Here is a 19,622-nt window from a genome sequence, read left to right as displayed (position 1 = left end):
ATGCAATCTAACACAAAAGGAAGTAACATATACAGTAGTTAAATTTAGCTCTACCATATTCAGTAGTTAGTAGATTTAGCCATCTTTACATTTTCAGAAAGCATTTAGCATTGCTCCAAATTAAAGGCTGATGTTTAAAATGAGAATTGAATAAAGATAATTGATGCCCTGGATTAAAAAAAATGGATGAGACACAAAAAAAGGGGGTGCTCGAAACAAAGTTATTTTTAGACTTCTAAACCATCAAGCACTAGTGACAATACTTAGCACTTATATAGTCCTTTACATTTTCAAAGCACTTTACAAACATTAACTAATTAATCAAAATCTTAGAGTTTAGTGTAGTTACAGTAAAAAAATATATCTGGGATGTACGGATGTTACTAATCCTACATAAAGCTAAAAAGGAAGTGTGCTTTGTAAACTGGTTAAGTCTCCTGTTAGTAATGTGCAGTAACAAAGTTTTGGCTTAGAATAAAAATTTTTAAATAGTTTTTAAGTAGTTCTGTCTAACTGGATTCAAATAGAGAAAGGCACATTATAATAATGCTAAAGGTAAATTGACAAAAGCAAAGGAATCCAGAGCTACTGCTGAAACTGTATTTCAAAACAACAAAGTATTGTACCTAGGTCAAGCAAGAGTCTTTTAACAATGCAGTATGTGAAATCGCTCATATGTTGCAACTCAGTGTATTGTCAGCCTTAGATTTGATTTTCCTGGCTTTTGCCAGCTTGAGTCAGAGCCCTAATTTTTTTAATATAAATTTTCAATTCTTCTAAGTTAAAAAAAGACGTCTAATGATATTATTTATATTGTGGTAGCACCCAAATGCTGAGACAGGATCAGGGTCGTGGTCGAAACACATATGAAAAGAGGTACCCACTCCAAAGAGCTTACAGCCTTATGGCCCCAATCCAATAAAGTGTGAAGTCTGTACGTAGTTTTAAGGACGCGAGTAGTACCACTGAAATCAGTGACTCGGATGCTTAAAGCTACTCACGTATTTATTTAATTCACTGAACCACAGACACAGACATGCTTGTGGGACCTGGCCTCAGAAGACAAATATATAAGAGGAACAAGAGTAATGGGCTGCAACATACAAAGAAAATAGCAAGGGTGATGATAAACATATGCCTTATTAGTAAGGCTGCAAATCTCTCATGGAGCTCACGGAAGTCACAGATTCTGCAGCTGCAGCAGTGGACCCCAGGGCTGCTTGCCACATCGGCTGCTGCCCTGATGGCCCCAGGAAACTGGTCCTGGGCACTGCCCCAGAGCAGTGGTCCGGGAGCAGCAGCGGCGCCCCAGGCCGCCCCTGTCCAGAGGAGCAGCAGCGGTGGTGCAGCCCAGGGCTTGCCACTGCTCAGAGAAGCAGCAGTCGTGGTGAGACCCTGGGCTGCTGCCCCCGGAGGAGCAGCAGTGGTGGTGCCCCCCGCAGGAGCAGCACTGGTAAGATTTAGTTAGGGGTATTTTTAGTAAAAGTCAGGGACAGGTCACTGGTTTTTGGTTATTGCCTGTGACCTGTCTGTGACTTTTACCAAAAATACCAGTGACTAAATTGCAGCCTTACTTATTAGTTCAAGTTGTATTATTTATGTTGAATCTTTGCCTAATTTTTAACCAAAGCCTTTTCTATTTTAAAATTATTTTTAGCTCTTAAAATATTTTCTCATGGGAGTGCACAAGAACTAACCCTGCAACTGAGTCCAAAAGAGTAGATCCCTTGTGTATGTCATGGTTCCGCACTGCCACACCTCTGATTTTCACACAGTCTCTCTGGAAACGTACTCATTTAGTGTTAGACACTGAGGCTTGCTGCCTCATTGGCACAAGAAAGGGTCCCTGGCTTCAGCACCTCTGTTTCTCACCCTGGCTCCTTCTGCAGGTTCAAGAGTTTTGACTCCTGTTGGAGACTTACCCCCTTGTGAGCGAATCCCCTCAGTGGATGTTTGCAGCAACACAGGACATGTGCCTTCAGAATAAGGCAATCTTTTTTAGTCAACTGGAATACAGTATTTACGGTCCGTAGCTTAGAAAGCAAAACAGACACCTATGTGCATGTTGGCAGCACCACCTGCCTCTCTTGCCCATCTGTCCCAGATTCAGTCTCCTCACAGCACTGGGCAACCTTGTAATTATAACAGGGCTTGTCTACGCAGTGGTGTAACGGGGTACATGGCGGGGGGATATCTAAAACGCAGTAACGAGTTGTTTTTAATTTGACAGAATTTAATGGAAAATACAAATAGTTTCTGCAAGTCTTTTCAGCTTCAACGTTAAGGCCAAATTCTCACTGCCATTAGCTGCCTGAATATGGACCACAGGATGTAGTCCAATATGCAGAGCACCCTAAAATGGCAGGCTGAGAAGAAGCTTCGCCATTCAATTAGTTAAAGGATTTAATTTATTTCACACATATGCTAAAACTGAGGGAACTTTGTCAAAATCATTTTTAGGTCTCCTTGAAGCTGGTAACTCTGCAGACAAGTACAGGGTTTTCCAGACAGTGGCAGGCGCCTAATGAAACTTGGCTCTTATTTCTCTCCTTCTCCCTCTCTCCCATACTAACAATCCTGGATTCCTACTTATTTTTCTCCACCCTCATGGAGGCATTGAGAGAGGGTCCCCACCCTCCAAGTGGGTGGAGAGCCTCCCAGCTCATTGGCCAGCCTGTGTAACATAGAACTACTGACATTCATCTTGCTTTAAAAAAAAAAAAAAAAAATTTGCCCTGCCTCAAGCCAGTGACACTCCTCTCAGCCTCCCACCCCATTGCATGGTGCAAAGACAGGGACCTTGCAACAGAGGGACAAGTCACAGCACAGGCAAACCACAGAGGTCTGAGAAAGGTCGACATTATCTCCGTTCTGGAGTTCCAGACCTTCCTGAACTCTGCATCTGTAAGCACTATGGGTCTCTTAAGCCCTTCAAGACTGGCCAGTAAATGTAAAACATTCTGCGGCCATTTGTCACAGCCTTTGTAAAACATTTCAGTCTTTAGAAAACAATGTCAACCCAGATCAAATTATATTATGAGGTAACAACTCAATACCTAATTCTGAAAGCTGCGTACTTTCTAGGTAAGGACAGGTGTCTTAATTTGCCAAAGTGACTAGTGATCTTGTGTCTCAATTTTTGGGGACTCAACTCGGGACATCTTAAAGGGTGTCAGAAATGGTGAGCATCTGCCCTTGAAAATCAAGCCACTTATTTCAAGTTGGGGATTCAAAAACAGACACCCATAATCATTTTGAAAATTTAGGCTCCTATTCGTAGTTTGAATCAGTTCAATATTTTGTTGGTTTTAAGTCTTTAAATGGGTAATAATTAATTAGATCTGCTACTGAGCTGCAACTTGGCTCACCAAGGGTCAAACCCACAATAATCTTGAGTAGCCAAGTAATAAACCTGCAAAGGTAGGAGAGACAAAAGAACAGACTGATGTCCTATTTACAATTGACACACTGCCCGCTTTTACGCCAGCTCCTGCCAACTGTACCTGGCCTGCTTCCACTGACAGGAACTTCTCATAGAAGTGTGCATTATGCCTGGCAGTTAAGTATCTGCAGAATCAGATGTTAAGTTCCCACAGGAACTAAGAACTATCACAAACCTGACCACCTTCCTTTCCCAGTGCAAACTGCACATGCATTCTCTAACACACACACAGCAGCAGACACCTTTTTTAAAAATATCAAAACACTACACTGCATGCACAGTTCTCCCCAGCAGGGGATGGAGGAAAGACAGAATGAATCACGTGTGACTGCATTACTCAGTGCATGACTGAAAGGTGCTCAGATGTTGTGGTGATGAGGGAAGTATAAGAAAAAGAATAAAATAAAGTGTTATTGCCCTGTAGTGCCAGGAACAATGACATTATAATAAACCAATAAAGGGCATAATTGCTTGAACATGCTACAAAGATTTATCAAAACTTCAAGGCCTCAGAGGATACATTTTAAAGAGGTAGGAGATGGTCCTTTTTCAATGGGAAAGTGATTTTAATGACCCAGCTGGATTTTATAGCGATAAAAGGAATTGTAAAAACTGATGCAAATAAACACTACATATTTGCAAAATGTTAGAAGCAAGTAAGCTTCCTAAACCTAAAGAATAAGATTTGAAAATGATAAAATTGGCAGCAAAAAAGGGGTTAGGTAAGATTACTTCACGAAAAGGTTACAAAACACATACATGTTTATAAAAAGCCAAATGAAGCATGAAATGTCAATGAGTAAGGGCCTTTAAACAAAGAGGCTAGAGAGATAAGGGAAGAAAGAAGCATTTGGAAACTGTACAAAATAAAGGAGAGCACTCAGGATTGGTCCAGGGGTCTTTTCATCTACTCATTCACCTAATGTCTTATGAAAATACGTTTGTTATTTTTATTACCAATAACAACCAGACAACAGCATTTTAAACTTCTATCAGAAACATAAAGAGGGGAACATGGACTGGGTAGTTCTGTGGATTGGTAACTGCCTTTCACTTTTACGTTGCCAAGCCTAGCCCAGGCTGATAATAATCAACTACTGTCACAATATGAAAGCTGATCAGTGGCCTGTGTGAAATAAGTTTGGTAGGTTTCAATACACTCCTTAGTTACCACTCCGCTAACTGGCACCCATCAGAGACCTCAAGGGCTGAGTGGGCATGGCAGCTTAACAATCTTCTTATCCTAAGAGATGGTTCTCAGGTCAGAATTGAGGTACACTGATGGGAGAGTGTGACGGAGTGGGAATTTTTCGTAATATTTTGTATCAATATTGTGTGTGCAGCAGTTTTCCCTATGTGGTGCCTGGTTAACTAGATGGTGGGAAAAGGTTGTTTACTCTTTGCAGAGACCCAGAGAGACAGGGGTGATCGAGGCCTGGCTGTCTGGGACCTTGGTCCCCACGCCCATGGAGAGCCCAAGAAGGCAATGGCCACTCCAGCTGCCTGAACATTTGGCACATACCAACTAATGACCATGGATGGCCAGCCCTCTGCAGGAAGCCAGCCAGGTATGACCAACTGGAGAACAAAGGAGCAGAGCAAGGTGACAATGTTTGCCTGGGAACAGGAACAAAGGCCTGAGGAGTCGCCTTGTGGGGTTGTTAAGTGTGGGCTGCTGCAAGCAGGAGATGCTCCTGGATTGGGACTGAAGAGGGGTCAGAGAGCTCTGTGCTCTGGGACTGACCAAGGACTGTGCTGTTACTTTCTGTTCTCTATGTTAACCAAGGACTTTCTATGCTGTGTTCTGGGCATCTACTAAACCCTTCTGCTTTTACAACGCTGGCTGAGAGTCACTCCAGTTTAAGGAAGGTGGGCGTGCATCGCTCCCTTTGGATGTACAAGTCTCTCTCAGGTGTCCAACTCAGGTGGACTCACTGAAGGGAGCTCTCAGTGTGAAGCAAGGGTGCTGAAGGCTCTGAGGTGCAGTCTAAGGAGTCGGTAAAGCCCAGTGGCTTTCCCTAGTGGGAGTGTGACCCTAAAGTGGGTCTGGCACACTGAAGAGGTTCCTCCAAGGGACTGTTCCAGAGCTGCTCAAGAGCACCAGACCTGTGGATCCATGACAGGGAGCATGGGGAAATTTTCCCTGACACTCCTCTTTGCGCCTATGTGGAAGGCTTCAGACTCCAGATTTGTCAATCTGGCACCTTTTGGAAGCATTATTTTCATTCACGTATTTTATATACACCTTTACCTCAATATAACACTGTCCTCGGGAGCCAAAAAATCTTATCACGTTATATTGAAATTGCTTTGATCCAACCGAGTGCACAGCCTGCCTCCCCCCCGGAGCATTGCTTTACCATGTTATATCTGAATTCGTGTTATATCGGGTCGCATTATATCAAAGTAGAGGTGTATTTGTGACTATGTTTTGTTGCACTCTATATACGCTGACTTTATATGGCGATTTTCACACACTAACAACTCAAAACAACTTCTCAGAACAATTAATTGCATTCTAGTGTTGTCATAGGGTGATTAAAAAAAGGCATATGCCCAGCTGTACGGCAGCTACTGTAAGATTGCAAATATGTTCTTTGGCCACAATTTCTGGTATTATCCCTACCATTAGACCGTCACTATTTAGTGGAACCACTAGACGAAAAGAGAATAAGCCTCAATTTGACATATCATCAGAGAAGCAGATGTTCAGTTTCCATTGGCGATTAAGATTCCTGATACTGCTGCCTGGGTGCATGTAATAATGTTAGTTTTTACCAGAATAACAATTTTAGTTTGTAACCTTGGGGAAAAAAGTTATGCTTCATTAACGAGTCTGTAAATAATGATTGTGTGAAATGAATTCACCACCTTCTGCATCAGGATCTTCAAATGGGTTTAATTCTGCTGCCTCAGGATCTTCAAATGGATTCGAACTGGAATTGGCCAAGTCTTGCTCCTCTTCATCCAAAAAATTAAGCTTGTTGATAAGCTCTGGAAAAAAAGGAAGTATTGTTTCAATATAGCCACAGCCAACCCTGGATACCAACTGTTCACAAAACACATTTCAAATTCAGAAATTCACACCAGTGGTCCTGAGAACAATGAACTGGAGCACACTACCAACCGCAGAACTAAACTAATGTATTTTGTAGCACACCAATGTTTCCAGCCAGAAGAATTGAATTAAATAAAATGTGTGTTCATTGGTGAGTAGTAACCCACCACACTGCCACAGTAGCCTTCTGGACCTAATCTGATTCAATAAATTTTGCAGTGGATCTAGAAAGCTGAATACAGCAATTTGATTTCAAAATATGAATGATTCATGTATTTGTTCACTGTCAATTCTCTTCTTTGCATGTAACATTCACGTAAAGTCAGAGAAGGAACGTTTTGTCAAGTTATAATGGTTAAGCATTATTCACTGCACAAATTGTGTTTTAATGATGTGGTTTTTCTTTCCTATTCACAATCATGTGACAATGCAGTGGCTGAAGAGAGAGAGACTATCGTGTTGTTACCTGTTGGATGTGCTACAAATTACTGAAAATCACACTGGATGGAAAGCACAATGATAAAAGTGACAGCTGAATACAAGCAGAAGTCAAAAGGTAACAAGTCACAGTAAATACAGACAATCAGAAACAGAAAGAAAGGAGGAAAGCTCATAGACCTTCAGAGGAACTGGCTGATTTAGCTGAAGGCATATTTGCTTGCTTTATGCAGTCATCTTGATCTTCATCTAAGCTGCTCAGAGCATTCAACTGGTTTACAATTTCTGTAAACAGAAGCCAGTCAAGACAAATGTAAGGTAGGGTTATTTAAAGAAAAAGCTGTAGAAAGCATGCTATTACTAGAGAAACAGGGAAAGAGAGGACACTTATTGTTAATGAAAAGAATACATCCAGAATGAATCATTACAGTGATATATAATACACTTATGCACCTGTATGAAACACTTTGGTGCTATTTTAATGAGAAGGAACACAATAAGACACATATTGAACAATTTTTGATGGGTGCCCATGACCAGCAGTCTTAAGGTAAACAAAAAAAAACTTAAAATGAACACAGGCATCAATCCAAAAACTAGCTATGCTAAATATAGTTATTTTAACAGTTTCCCTGTTGGTTAAGTAAAACTTGAAATCAATAGTATAAAGTTAGTTTAATAAAAAAAGATTGAGGCTACAGCAATATCAGACATCTATACTTTGATTATGCCTCATTAAGAACCAATCTCCATCAATTTTCCACCTAAGAGACATCCAATTTTATAATAATTTTAAACATGGTCACTAACGTACTACAGAATAAAAGAGGCTGCAGTAATTTAGGGCCGATTCTGCCATTCTTAGTAATACCTTTCTCATTGAATAGATGGCAATGCGATTAGAGGGTAGGATCTGGCCCTTCGGGAATAGCTCTGAAACCAACATTTTAGAACAGAACCATATAACTGCATTAAGGTTCCTTCTGAGTTAAAATAATCTGGGTATTGTTACTTTTAGGCTTTATGCACTTGCTTAAAATGATGCTGACTCAGCTTGGAGGAAATCAAGACACGATGATAAAACAATAGGAAAAGCAATGGGAATTCATGTGCCGCCAATTTACAATGAAACAAATACTAAAAACAGCGAGGAAAGTATTATGGAAGCATAACTCATGACTCCATAATTAAGCTTGAGTTGAGTTTGCACTCAAAGCAGGGATTCAACCAATTACGATAATTACAGATGAAGGATACAGTGTATCCTCCCAAATTTACAACACTTACGTCATCTGGTAGAAACAATGAGTTTAAAAAAAAATCTAATACATCTTTAAAAATCAGTTCAATCTAATATAGGACTATGAACTATTATGCATTAAGCAGAATTGTACGGTAATTGCATAGTGTCATTACAAGGTGGGACATAAGGCTTTTGAGATCCTTGGAATGTTTTACCTTTAAGTTACTGATACGTACTCAACTTTAACTACGCTGTACATAGTTGGTGTCTGGGAAAAGTAAAACTATCACTGGAAACCTAAAGTTGGTCAAACAGAAATCTCTATTTTCCAAACTGATAAAAAAAAAAAAGTCGCAAATCACACAGAGGTAAAAATTGAGCAACCACAGCGTTGCTGTGATGTTATCTGGTTAAAATATGATTATATAGATCATTGCTGCAACCACTATTATATATTTGTAAGAGAACTTGTACAAAATATGGCATGTAAGATGTCTATGAAAAGGTTATGATTTGCTGGTTAGGATGATGCTATTTGTACGCATGTATCATTTTTGTATTTGAAGTTAGGAATATTGACTCTATACCTGGATTTCAAATGTTTGCTACTGGGGTAACGCTCAGGAGGTAGTTAGCCAGCATATCTTGGAGGGACTATTCTAATTGAGTGGCCCATCAGAAGAACTCTTAACTCACAATGGACCATGGGAGACACTCATCTACACCGAGTGGACTGTCCTATAAACGTCCTGTCTGGAGTATAGGCAGTGGTTTCCCGTAATGACTGAGCGAAATGGGGCATGAACATGTGACTTGCCCATGTGACTCCAAACACTATCTGGTCACCTGTGATTCTCCATTACTTCCACTGAAGTTTTTGTTTGAAACAACGGGTTTCCACCTACAGGGCAGAGGATATAAATGGCCCTGGAAACACCTCCATTTTGCCCTGTCCTGCCTAAATCTCTGGACTGAGGAGCATTCTAACCAAGGGACTGAGGTCCTTCCAATGACTAGGAAGCAACCAGAGAATGACTAGACCAGCAGTTTATTCTATCACTGCTACAAGCCTGAACCAAAAGCTTTGCCATTACTGTATGTATTTGATTCCTTTAACCAACTTCAACTCTCACCTTTCTTTCTTTTTATGAATAAACCTTTAGATTTTAGATACTGAAGGATTGGCATCAGCGTGATTTTTGGGTAAGATCCAAGTTATATATTGACCTGGGTACGTGGCTGCTCTTTTGGGATCAGAAGAACCTTTCATTTTATGAGACTGGTTGTAAATAGGGTGACCAAACAGCAAATGTGAAAAATCGGGACGGGGTGGGGGGTAATAGGAGCCTATATAAGAAAAAGACCCCAAAATCGGTTTTGTAGGACTTAAAAATTGAAATCAGTCAGATTAGGAGTCATAAGCTCCTTCAACATACAAAAACTTGCTGGAAATCTGAACAATGTAGTAGCTACATTTTTGAGATTTCTTTTGGACTCAAAACAGACTGACACATGTATTTCTTTACTCAAAGAAAAGCAGAATATAAGCTTATAAAGCATAACTATGAACAAATGACTAAATAAAACATGGTGCCGACACTGAATTCTTTGATGTGGTTTGAATCATCTGGGCCCATCTGCTGCCCTAAACACCTATATGCATTTCATTGTCTCTAATTACAGGATAAAATGGTCTATACTATATTTGGAGGGTTGAAATAGGAAGCATAGGAATCTATGGGCTATATCCTCTTTTGTACATCTTATTATCTACTTACATTATCTTGGTCTACAAGTAACCCACTGAAGTAAATGGGACTGTGTGTGTGGTTAGGTGCTACTAAAGAGTAGTAAAGGTGTCAGAATCTGGCCCTAAGGGAGAATTTGGCATCTGGCAGAAGGTTGGGATGATCAGTATTACAATGTGTGATTCTTCAGAGATCTGTGCTTGAAGTACACTTAGGCTCAAGACTCCACAACTGACAGCAGTCTGCCTAGATGTTGAGTCCATATGGAACCCCAGTGAAGTCAATAGGTCTCTGTGCAGGTGCAGCAGCCAGCATACTATCAACTGCTGCATCAGGGCCTGGGTGCCTATTCAGAAACATTAAGTGAAGAAATAAAGCATGCATAGCTATACTAAATTTCTTAATTATTAATCAAATGTTTTAAGTACGGCAAAGAAACTTGTGCTCATTGAGGCCTAAGTATGACAATTCTGCAATTTTAAAATCTCTCTCTCTAAATTACCCAGTAGCTAAAAAGTTTGTAACTTTACATTAAAAACAGGAAAATGTATGTTATTTTCAAGTTCACATAACACCGAGCGGTTAAGTGGACTTTCTTTTTAAATGTAAAAAGAGATACTTTCAGGCTAATGGATTTTTTTAAAGTTACTATGTAATGACAATAGAGTGTCACAATTGCAGCTTGGGCGGTCATGTCTTATGGTCAGAGCAGTGGTGGACAGGTCTAGTGGTTTGAGCAGTGGTGGTCTGAGGCCAGGAACAGTGTCAGGAACCATGAGTCAAAGGCAGAGTCAGGAACCTAGGGTCAGGAGTCCAAGGGTACATCTACACTACCAGCCAGATCGGTGGGTAGCGACTGATCTATCGGGGATCGATTTATTGCGTGTAGTGTAGACACAATAAATCGATCCCTGATCGCTCTCCCATCAACTGCTGAACTCCAGCAGTGCAAGAGGTGGAAGCAAAGTCAACCGGGGTGGGGGGCACTGCTGTCGATCCAGCGCCGTGAGGATGTGAACTAAGTAATTTTAATTCGATCTCAGATAGTCGACTTCAGCTACGCTATTCCCGTAGCCAAAGTTGCGTATCTTAGATCGATCTCCTCCGCCCCCAGTGTAAACCAGGCCCAAGAGTGAGCCGAGAGGCCGGTCTGCCACTACAACTGGCAGCAGAGACCATCTTGTTAGAATCAGGGGCCATGAGGGAAGCTGTCAGTCTGCTCTTCTGAGATGGTACTTCCTGTGGGGTTTGTCCCAACTGAATTTACATCTGATAATACCAACAGCCCTACTGCAGCTGCTGGGCTGTGGCATGGAGGCATCAGCTGTCCCACATATCTGGGTTCTAATCTCCGCAGACCTTCCCACAAGGCTAAAAATGGAAAGCCTGTTATTACATGCAACTCTCAGACTGTGCTTTCAACCCGCAGATCCCAAACTGCTTTCGAGAGGTGCTTTCCTCATTCTATAGACAAAGAAACTGAAGCACACACAAGTTCAATGACATACTCAAAGTCACACACCACATCAGGGCAGAGCTAGGAGTAGAACCGAGATCAATCTCTCTACTCCCCTCATCTATCGAGGGGGTCACGCCAGCTGCCATGATAATGAAATTACAATTATTTATTTATATTACAGTCATATGTTGACCCAAATCCAATGCTCACAGTATACTGCAAAAGGAACAGTTTGCGCAATTAAAATCTTCAGAATTCATTCTACACATACATCCTTCAGTACAGCTATCTTTCAATCTCCAGACAATGAAAGAGACAGCTCTGAGTGATTAGACCTTGAGTCAAAAGAAAGATAACTCCACTTACTACTACTATTTGTACAGTATGTTACTTTATATCTTCAAAGCTCTTACAAACATTAACCAATTAATCTACAAAACACCCTGCAAAGTAGTTAAGTGTTATTATCCCCATTTTACAGTTGGGAAAACAGAGAGAGAGAGAGAGGTTAAGTGGCCTAAGGCTACTCTGAGTCTGTGAGAACAGCACAGGGTCCTTGTCTTGCAATATCCTAACTAGGCAATGTGTGAGAAAATGTAGGCAGAAAACAAGTGTTCAGAGTGGCTGACACCACTTATTCTCAATTAGCTTTAAATGGTTCTGTGAATGTAATTATTTTCAAAAGACTGATTTTTATAGTGCCCTACTACCTCTTTCTGTTTCTTCTTTCTATATTTTCACTTTTTCAAAATAGCTGTGTCTTGTCTAACTCCACGTTTGCCGTCTCTTTTTCTACTGTAGGTATTTTCCTCCTTTGGTTCTTAGGTTTCCCTGGAGTTTCATTTCTTTCTCCTTTCAATATATTTACTGTAGCTCTTTTAGGATCCAGTCCAACTTCCATCAAAGTCAATGGGAGTCTTTACACTGATTTCAATGGATATTGGAACAGGACCTTAATATTTACTTTTCCCCGATTACTTATAGTCCTTTCTTTATGCTATTTCATCTACTCTGGGAAACTGCATGCAAGCATTCTCCTCCACCCTCCCTCCCACTTCCCAGTTCCCTTTTTCACCTCTCTCAAACAGAAGATGTTCAGCTAATGGCATAGTTCAGCAGTTGCAGCAAACAAAACAAAACCGTCTCTGAGGCTGACCTTTTCCTTTCAGGCTTTTTACTTGTGGGTCTTAGGACATGACTACACTTACAGCGCTGCAGTGCGTGTGGGGAAGACACTCTTTGCTGACAGGAGAGAGCTCTCCTGTTGGCATAAAAAAAACACCACCCCGAACGACAGAAGTTGTGTCAGTGGGAGAAGCTCACTGTGCACATTAGCACTTATGGAGATGGAGATTATAGATTATGGAGATGGAGATTAGCATTTATGGAGTTGCAATGTAGACACAGCCCTAGAGTGCAACATTTACAACAACAAAAACAAACTGGTTTTGCATGGAAAGAAAATGAAACCTGAAAAATCTCAATCTGAGTACTGACTGGATATGGAATACTCTTTGCTCAAAGGCATTCATCATTCCGCCTTCCAAGTAGAGATTCAGAAGGTCTGTTATAAATACCAAACTTATCTATTGTATCACCAGTTCAGAGAGTGGGAATGCTCTCTGGGCCAGAACCAAGCTGTGACTCGTGCAGGATTCAGGGTAAGTGTATGGAGGAGGGAAAAAGCAGCTTTAAGCAGCTGTAAGCTACACTCGGCAAAGTAAAGTGGATGGCACAGACTTAACTACACTGGCTTTAGACCAGCTGGGGACTCCCCGACCATTGCAGGAATCCCCGTTAGAGAAGCTCTCCATCCACCTTGCGTGGTACAATGCAAAAGGGATAGAAATGTGAGCCAGGAGCTGGTACTCTACATCTGGCAGCCTTTTTACATATGGGTTTTCTGTTGCACCATCACAGCAATATCTTGGTATTTCCTAGGTAAAGTAGGTCTTCCCACAGGGTCTTTAGTAGGCTTTATGGAGCTTTCTGCTCCTCCTTTTCCCCTAATTATGGGAGGCCTTGCTTCAGGTTTGTGGGGCTTTTTAGTTTTTATTCCTGATTATAGTTTATCTGTTTTGTGTGTGTACCTAAATCCTTCTGGATATGGTGGAAAAGCTTCTCCGAGAGGTGGGTCTTAAAGGTGATCAGCCTCTTTTTATTCCACCCCTTGACCAAGAACGCTTTATCTCAAGTCTCTCACACATTTCATCCTGGGCTTTGTGAACTGCACTGTCCCGGAAAAGTAGAGCACGGATGGACATGTGGTCACTGACATAGCTGGGTCCTGACCTGGTTGGGGCTCTAAAGATTAGGATCAAAGCCTTAAAAACCAGAAACTGAAGTAGTCTAGAAGCTAAACAAAAGTGATTGTAATGTTTCACGGGTGTTTTAAGCACCACTACAGCACTAGGTCATAGCTGCTTTTGCCTGGCCCATTTCAGTGCTAATGAGGACGAGAAGAACAATGACGCAACTCCAATGATTCAATTAGTCTTCCCAATGCAATCCCACAGTGCTCCTTGTGACACTCAGGAATAGCCCTCGACAACTCAAGAGAACCATTTCTGCAGCCTGTCATAGTCTACCCCAGATGCCATCCCATTCCATACAGGTCCAACACATCAGCTGAGTCATTACATTGCTGGTCTTGGCTCCACTTGGCATCCTCTCACTCATCTTATTAAAACCGCAGAGCCCCATACTATTATTTAGATTAACTTTTTTTTTTAAAGGTAACCTGATACACTAGGGCAGTGGTTTTCAAACTTTTTTTCTGGGGACCCAGTTGAAGAACATTGTTGATGCCCACAACCCAACGGATGTTGGGCTTCAGGGTGGGGCTGGGAATGAGGGGTTCATGGTATGGGAGAGGGTTCTGAGCTGGGGCACGGGGTTGGAGTCTGGGAGGGCGTCATGGCTCTGGGCTGGGGGTGCAAGCGCTGGGGATGAGGGGTTCCGGCTGCAGGAAGGAGTTCCAGGTTTGGGGGGGTCTCAGGGCTGGGGCAGGAGATTGAGGCGGGGACTTACCTCTGGCAGCTCCTGGTCAGCAGCACAGCCAATGTGCAGAGACAGGCTTCCCGCCTGTCCTGGGACCATGAACTGCGCTGAGCCCCGGAAGTGGCCAGCAGCAGGTCTGGCTCCTAGGCGGCGCAGTACAAGCGGCTCTGCACGGCTCTCGCCCACAGGCACCGTCCCAGCCCCCAGCTCTGAGAGAGGAGCCGGTGCTCAGGGCAGGGGCAGTGTGCGGAGCCCCAGGGCCACCCTGCCTAGAAGCCAGACCCACTGCTGACTGCTTCCAGGGCACTGCGCAGTGTCAGAGCAGGTAGGCACTACCAGCTGCCTTAGCTGGGCAGCACTGCTGATGGGACTTTTAACATCCTGGTCGGCATTGCTGACCAGAGCTACCAGGTCACTGAGCAAGGCGATCCAGTGCCTTTCGGGCCACGATCCAGTACTAGATTGTGACCCAAACTTTGAAAACACTGCACTAGGGGATGTGTTTGTGCCTTTTTTTGCTTCTTTATGACTGAGGGCACATGAAAGGCAGCTTTCCTCCTCCAGAATCTTTTCTTACATTAGAAATTGTTATTTAACTCAAATGCCTGAATAGCAAGGAGAAGAACTCTTAACAATTCATCATCTTCATTGTTCAGGTAAGAGCTGAGAAGAGCTAGCTTTCATTTCAGAACCCCAACAAGTCCATCAGGGAAGACTTGTCCTGACTTTCTTGATATTTCTTAGGGAAAAAACATGCATGACTTATGCACGTAAACAAAAAAGAAAAAGTTTAAGGTCATCTTTATACAACCCAATCTATTTTAATCCTTTGCAGGTCATCTTTAATCAGTATACATTCAATGCTTGAAACACATATTTCAGAAAGTAGAGAGCTGTGCCTGAAATTGTGGGACAGGTGCCACAATACACAGGCATAACAACTGTAGGAGGAAGCTTTGTGTTTGGACATGCTGATCTGATTTGCACTCACCACACTAGCCACCTCAGGCACACTAAACCCTTTTGAGATCAAGAAGTTCAATAACCATTTAGCTATAACATGTAACTCAGTTATCTAATGCAGATGATTCTTTAGACTGTTTTCACTATGGGGAACCTCACTGGGTCCTGCCTAGGAGTGGTCCCCTGTTTGCTGATGATCAAGTTGAGCCTCTCTATCCATTCACAGAACCACTTTTATTCAGTTATTCTCCCAATATTTATTTTCCTCTTCCATTTCTGCCCTCTCTTGTTTTCTCCCCTCCTGATTGTTCCCATCTCTTTTCCTGTCCTTCTACTGCTCTGTTTACACCTCTCCTTGGCTTCCCCTTCTGAAAATGCGATACAAAGAAATGAAGTCTCTGAAGTTTGCAAAAATTAGCCTCATATGTAGCTGTATTATTATAATATATGCAGTTGGTTTATCCTAAATTGCTGTTTTATAAGAAAGCATATTCACATAATAGAAGAATAAAATCCATGGAACTTTCCTGATTATAGGGAAAAAATAATATCTTATTTATGTCCCTTTGTGACAAGACCAACCTGTAATTTTTGCAGCCTTTTCCTCCTGATTCACTCTGTTCTCTTCATCTTCTTCATTGTCTTCCTCAAAATCATCTAAATTTCCAATGTCAGCTTGCTTCATACTCATCAAACTAGCCAGGCTTTGCATGTCTTCATCTCTATACCACAAATTCCAATACATCAAACAAATCATTAAAAGGCAATATTGTTCAAGTCACATTTGATAGTATTTTACTATTAAAACACTATTTTTCCGAAAGAAGTTTCCTTTTCTTTACTAAGGGCCTGCTCTAAAACCTTCTGAAGTCAAGGGATAGCCTTCAGTTGACTTTGATGGGCTTTGGAAGTAGTCTTAAGAATACTTTGTAAGAACAAGATATGAATGTATATGTTCATAGCATTAATTTATAGATTACAAGTTTCTCATTGCCAAAAACTTAAAAGCAAAAAATGCTTTCATTAAGGGTCAATTTAATCCTCTCCATTTACAATTTTTTAAATCTGTCCTGAAGTTATACAGACCAATAATTTATTTCCTTTGGGGGTCATTCAATATAAGCTGAGGGTGCTTGGTCAGACCTAGTGCCTATGAACCACCATCTTCTCCTAAGACTCACAGTACTGTCTGTGAACTACAGTTTCTCTCCTAAATTCATAAGTACATAAACAAGAATTTTTTTTATATTTTATGGGCCAATTTCTGTCCCTTGCATGTATGCACCACTGGAGTGTGGATTACAACCGAATCTTGTTGAAAACATGGCTGCAGACAAAAGATTTAAAGCAATGGATGTTCTAAAGTGCTATTTCCATAGCAACCAATGTTTTCAAGTTCACAGTGTCATTCTCGAAACATGGCTGGACTCAATTTTTTAAAAACTATTTTAATAACTTTCTATTGTTTAATCAAGCTATTTTATAGCAGCTTTGCAATAGTCTATTCACTTACTTGCCTAAAGCAATTTTTTAAAAAATAGGCAAGTAAAAAATATCATTAATTTCCCTTTCTCCATGTTACAAGTTAACCATGGTAAAACAGGGTGCACAGATTTTGTGCCTGGGTGGATACATTTTCATGACATTGGTACAAAGTTACTTTAAAAGCCATCCTCTATGGTAGTAAACTACAGATCAAGTACAAACCAGGCCCCAATCCTGCACAAAAACTACACATGAGTAACTTTACACATCTGCATAGCCTTGATAAGTTCAGTATACTAATTAAACTGTGAGCTCTTTGGAGCAGGGATAGTCTCTTCCTATATATCTGAAAAGCACATAGCACAATGGGACCCTGATCTTAGTTGATGCCTCTAAGTGCCACTGTAAGATAAATAATTATTATTATTAAAACTAATATCCAAGAAATCACACTGGTTTCAAATGGTCTGCATAGTAAAGGACATACACTGGCAACTGATAACTAGAGAATCTGAATCTTCTAGTAGAATCATAGACTATCAGGGTTGGAAGGGACCTCAAGAGATCATCCAGTCCAACCCCCTGCTCAAAGCAGGACCAATCCCCAGACAGATTTTTGCCTCAGATCCCTAAATGGTCTCCTCAAGGACTGAACTCACAACCCTGGGTTTAGCAGGCCAATGCTCAAACCACTGAGCTATCCCCCCCATGAGTGGGAAAGTTCCAAGATAAGAACCTATCAACTAACCAGCAGCTCTGGAGGTGCCAGCAGCTGGTGAATTCCCCTCTTTCCCAGGAGTAGGAGAGGCAGGCTTCAGACACGGGGCTTCAGGCTCCATCCACATGGTGGCAGGCTCTGGTTCCAGGCGCCGGTCCCAGGCTCCCCACCCCTGCCATTGTCCCTGGGCCCTGCTGCCTCCCTGCTCGCCTCCCCATTCAGGGCTTAATTTGTCCCAGGCTTGCTGTAGCTGAGTTAGTCTGCTGTGAAAAGCGATAATAACCAACACACAAATATCACTTTTCACAGCAGATTTACCAGCTAGCAAGTCTTAGAAGGAAAAAATAAAAAGCGCAACCAAAAAAGCAAAAGAAACAACAACAAAAAGACAAGAACATGCTGAGTGCCTTATGTGTGTTTCTATTCTGTTTAGTCCAGTAAAGAATAGAGACAACTGTAAATTATTTTTATTACTGAGTCTGAAAACCCCCTACATAAATAAATATGCACATATACCTGTCCAAATCATTGCAATTCATTTGTTTTTCCTAAAGTTAATTAAGTATTTCAGGAAGAATTGTCAGCAAGAGTTGGTGACCAGACTCGGAGGCCACCAAAAAAATTTGTTGTGAGAACCCCTGACTTAAGCTCACCCCATGCTTAACTTTAAGCATATTCTGGAGTCCCATCAATTTCAATGCAACTTAGGCACACGCTTAAGTGCTGTCCTGAAGAGATTTGCTTTCATGAATCAGGGCCCCAAACACTGGTATCCAGCAGCCTAAAACAGAGGTTCCCTGTTGATAGTTCAAGAGGAGGCTGGTAACCCGCTGATGGCTCCTTTCCCTCATTTCCAGCTGCTAAATTGCATTAAACAACAGCTATAAATACAATATATTTCTAATATTTTTACATGTCAATACATTCATTAGTTTCCAAAGGGATGTTATGAGATGGCAAACGGGGGAGAAAATTGTCTGTGTAATTGTGAATGGCAGGATAGGTGGTCCATAAGACAATCTCTGCCAAAATCTGTCCCACATGATGGAACAGTTTGGAAATCCCTGTACCAAAAACAGTTCTGGGGTAGAAAAGTGTGATATATGAGAATGGGAAGGATCCACAGATACCATCAAGACAGCCAAAGCCGGCCACAGGCTGTTAACATTCCTGAAAAAAATTAGCATGTGAAATAGACCACCTTAGCAATGGTCTCCCTGTCCCATTGCCTCTCTATCCTGCCAGCCCCATATTCTGCCATGAGGAAGAAAGAGAGAAAAAAAAGGGGCTAGTTTGCTGTGATGATTTGGGGACTTTGTACAATTTACGGAATCTGTGCAAGATTATGAACTCTCTATATGTATCTTTACCAAGATGCAAATGCCATTTTGAATGTGCAGCTCTGTGTCTTCTCTGTTGTCCTTTTACCTCTATGTTGGACTGAAATTCCAAAGGGTACTGATATAAGGCTGACAATAGAGGGTCATTAATCCGGTTGGTCCTCTGTTCAAATACTAACATCCTAGACAACAGCTGGCCTCCCACCCAGAAGAATTGGTTTGTCTGGGGAGAGGCTGCATGGCAACAAAGCAGGGGGTCTGGGATCACCTGAGGAGGCTGATCCAGGCATCAAATGACAGAGGTGCTTAAAGGTTATAGAAGGTCAAGAGCTTCTCTATTTGAGGTCTTCAGCCATTTTCACCAATCAAGCAGAGAGAAGCTACTACAGAATCCTGATGAGGCGAGGGGAACCCTGCCTACCTGAACTATAGACAGTCCCTCAAGGACTCCTAGTGAAGGGAGAGCTAGAGTGAGGGGGCACTGTGTTCAGGATGTTTTGTTATGAAAAATGGAATTTAGAATCCTCTGTGAAGTGTATCTGCATGTGTGAGGTGCTACAATTATCCCATGCCCCAGAAAAGACACCGTAAACCAGACAGCTCACACCTTCAGTAGGATTCTGGGGAATGTGCAAGAGCTGCAGGGGAAGGTTGGCGGAGCCAGCAGTAGTTTCAGGGTCTAGACCAGGGATGGTCAAACTTACTGACCCTCCAACTTGCATACGATA

The 19,622-nt window shown here is 41.8% G+C and overlaps 1 protein-coding gene across 12 annotated transcripts in view; it reads right to left on the bottom strand.

Annotated features, from left to right (window-relative positions):
• EHBP1 (EH domain binding protein 1) overlaps positions 1-19,622 on the bottom strand; it is a 282,634-nt gene that overhangs the window by 157,654 nt on the left and 105,358 nt on the right. For 8 of the 12 annotated variants that reach the window (XM_050952010.1, XM_050952011.1, XM_050952015.1 and 5 more), the window contains exons 7-9: positions 15,934-16,073; positions 7,119-7,223; positions 6,314-6,436 (exon numbers count right to left, since the gene is read on the bottom strand). In XM_050952010.1, the coding sequence (XP_050807967.1) occupies positions 6,314-6,436; positions 7,119-7,223; positions 15,934-16,073 (368 nt within the window). The remainder of the gene's footprint in view (positions 1-6,313; positions 6,437-7,118; positions 7,224-15,933; positions 16,074-19,622) is intronic. The other 4 variants (XM_050952014.1, XM_050952017.1, XM_050952018.1 and 1 more) reach the window with 1 other exon arrangement.

The sequence above is a fragment of the Gopherus flavomarginatus genome, chromosome 4, assembly GCF_025201925.1.
Source record: "Gopherus flavomarginatus isolate rGopFla2 chromosome 4, rGopFla2.mat.asm, whole genome shotgun sequence".
NCBI lineage: Eukaryota > Metazoa > Chordata > Testudines > Testudinidae > Gopherus > Gopherus flavomarginatus.
This window is presented reverse-complemented; position numbering and strand designations above follow the sequence as displayed.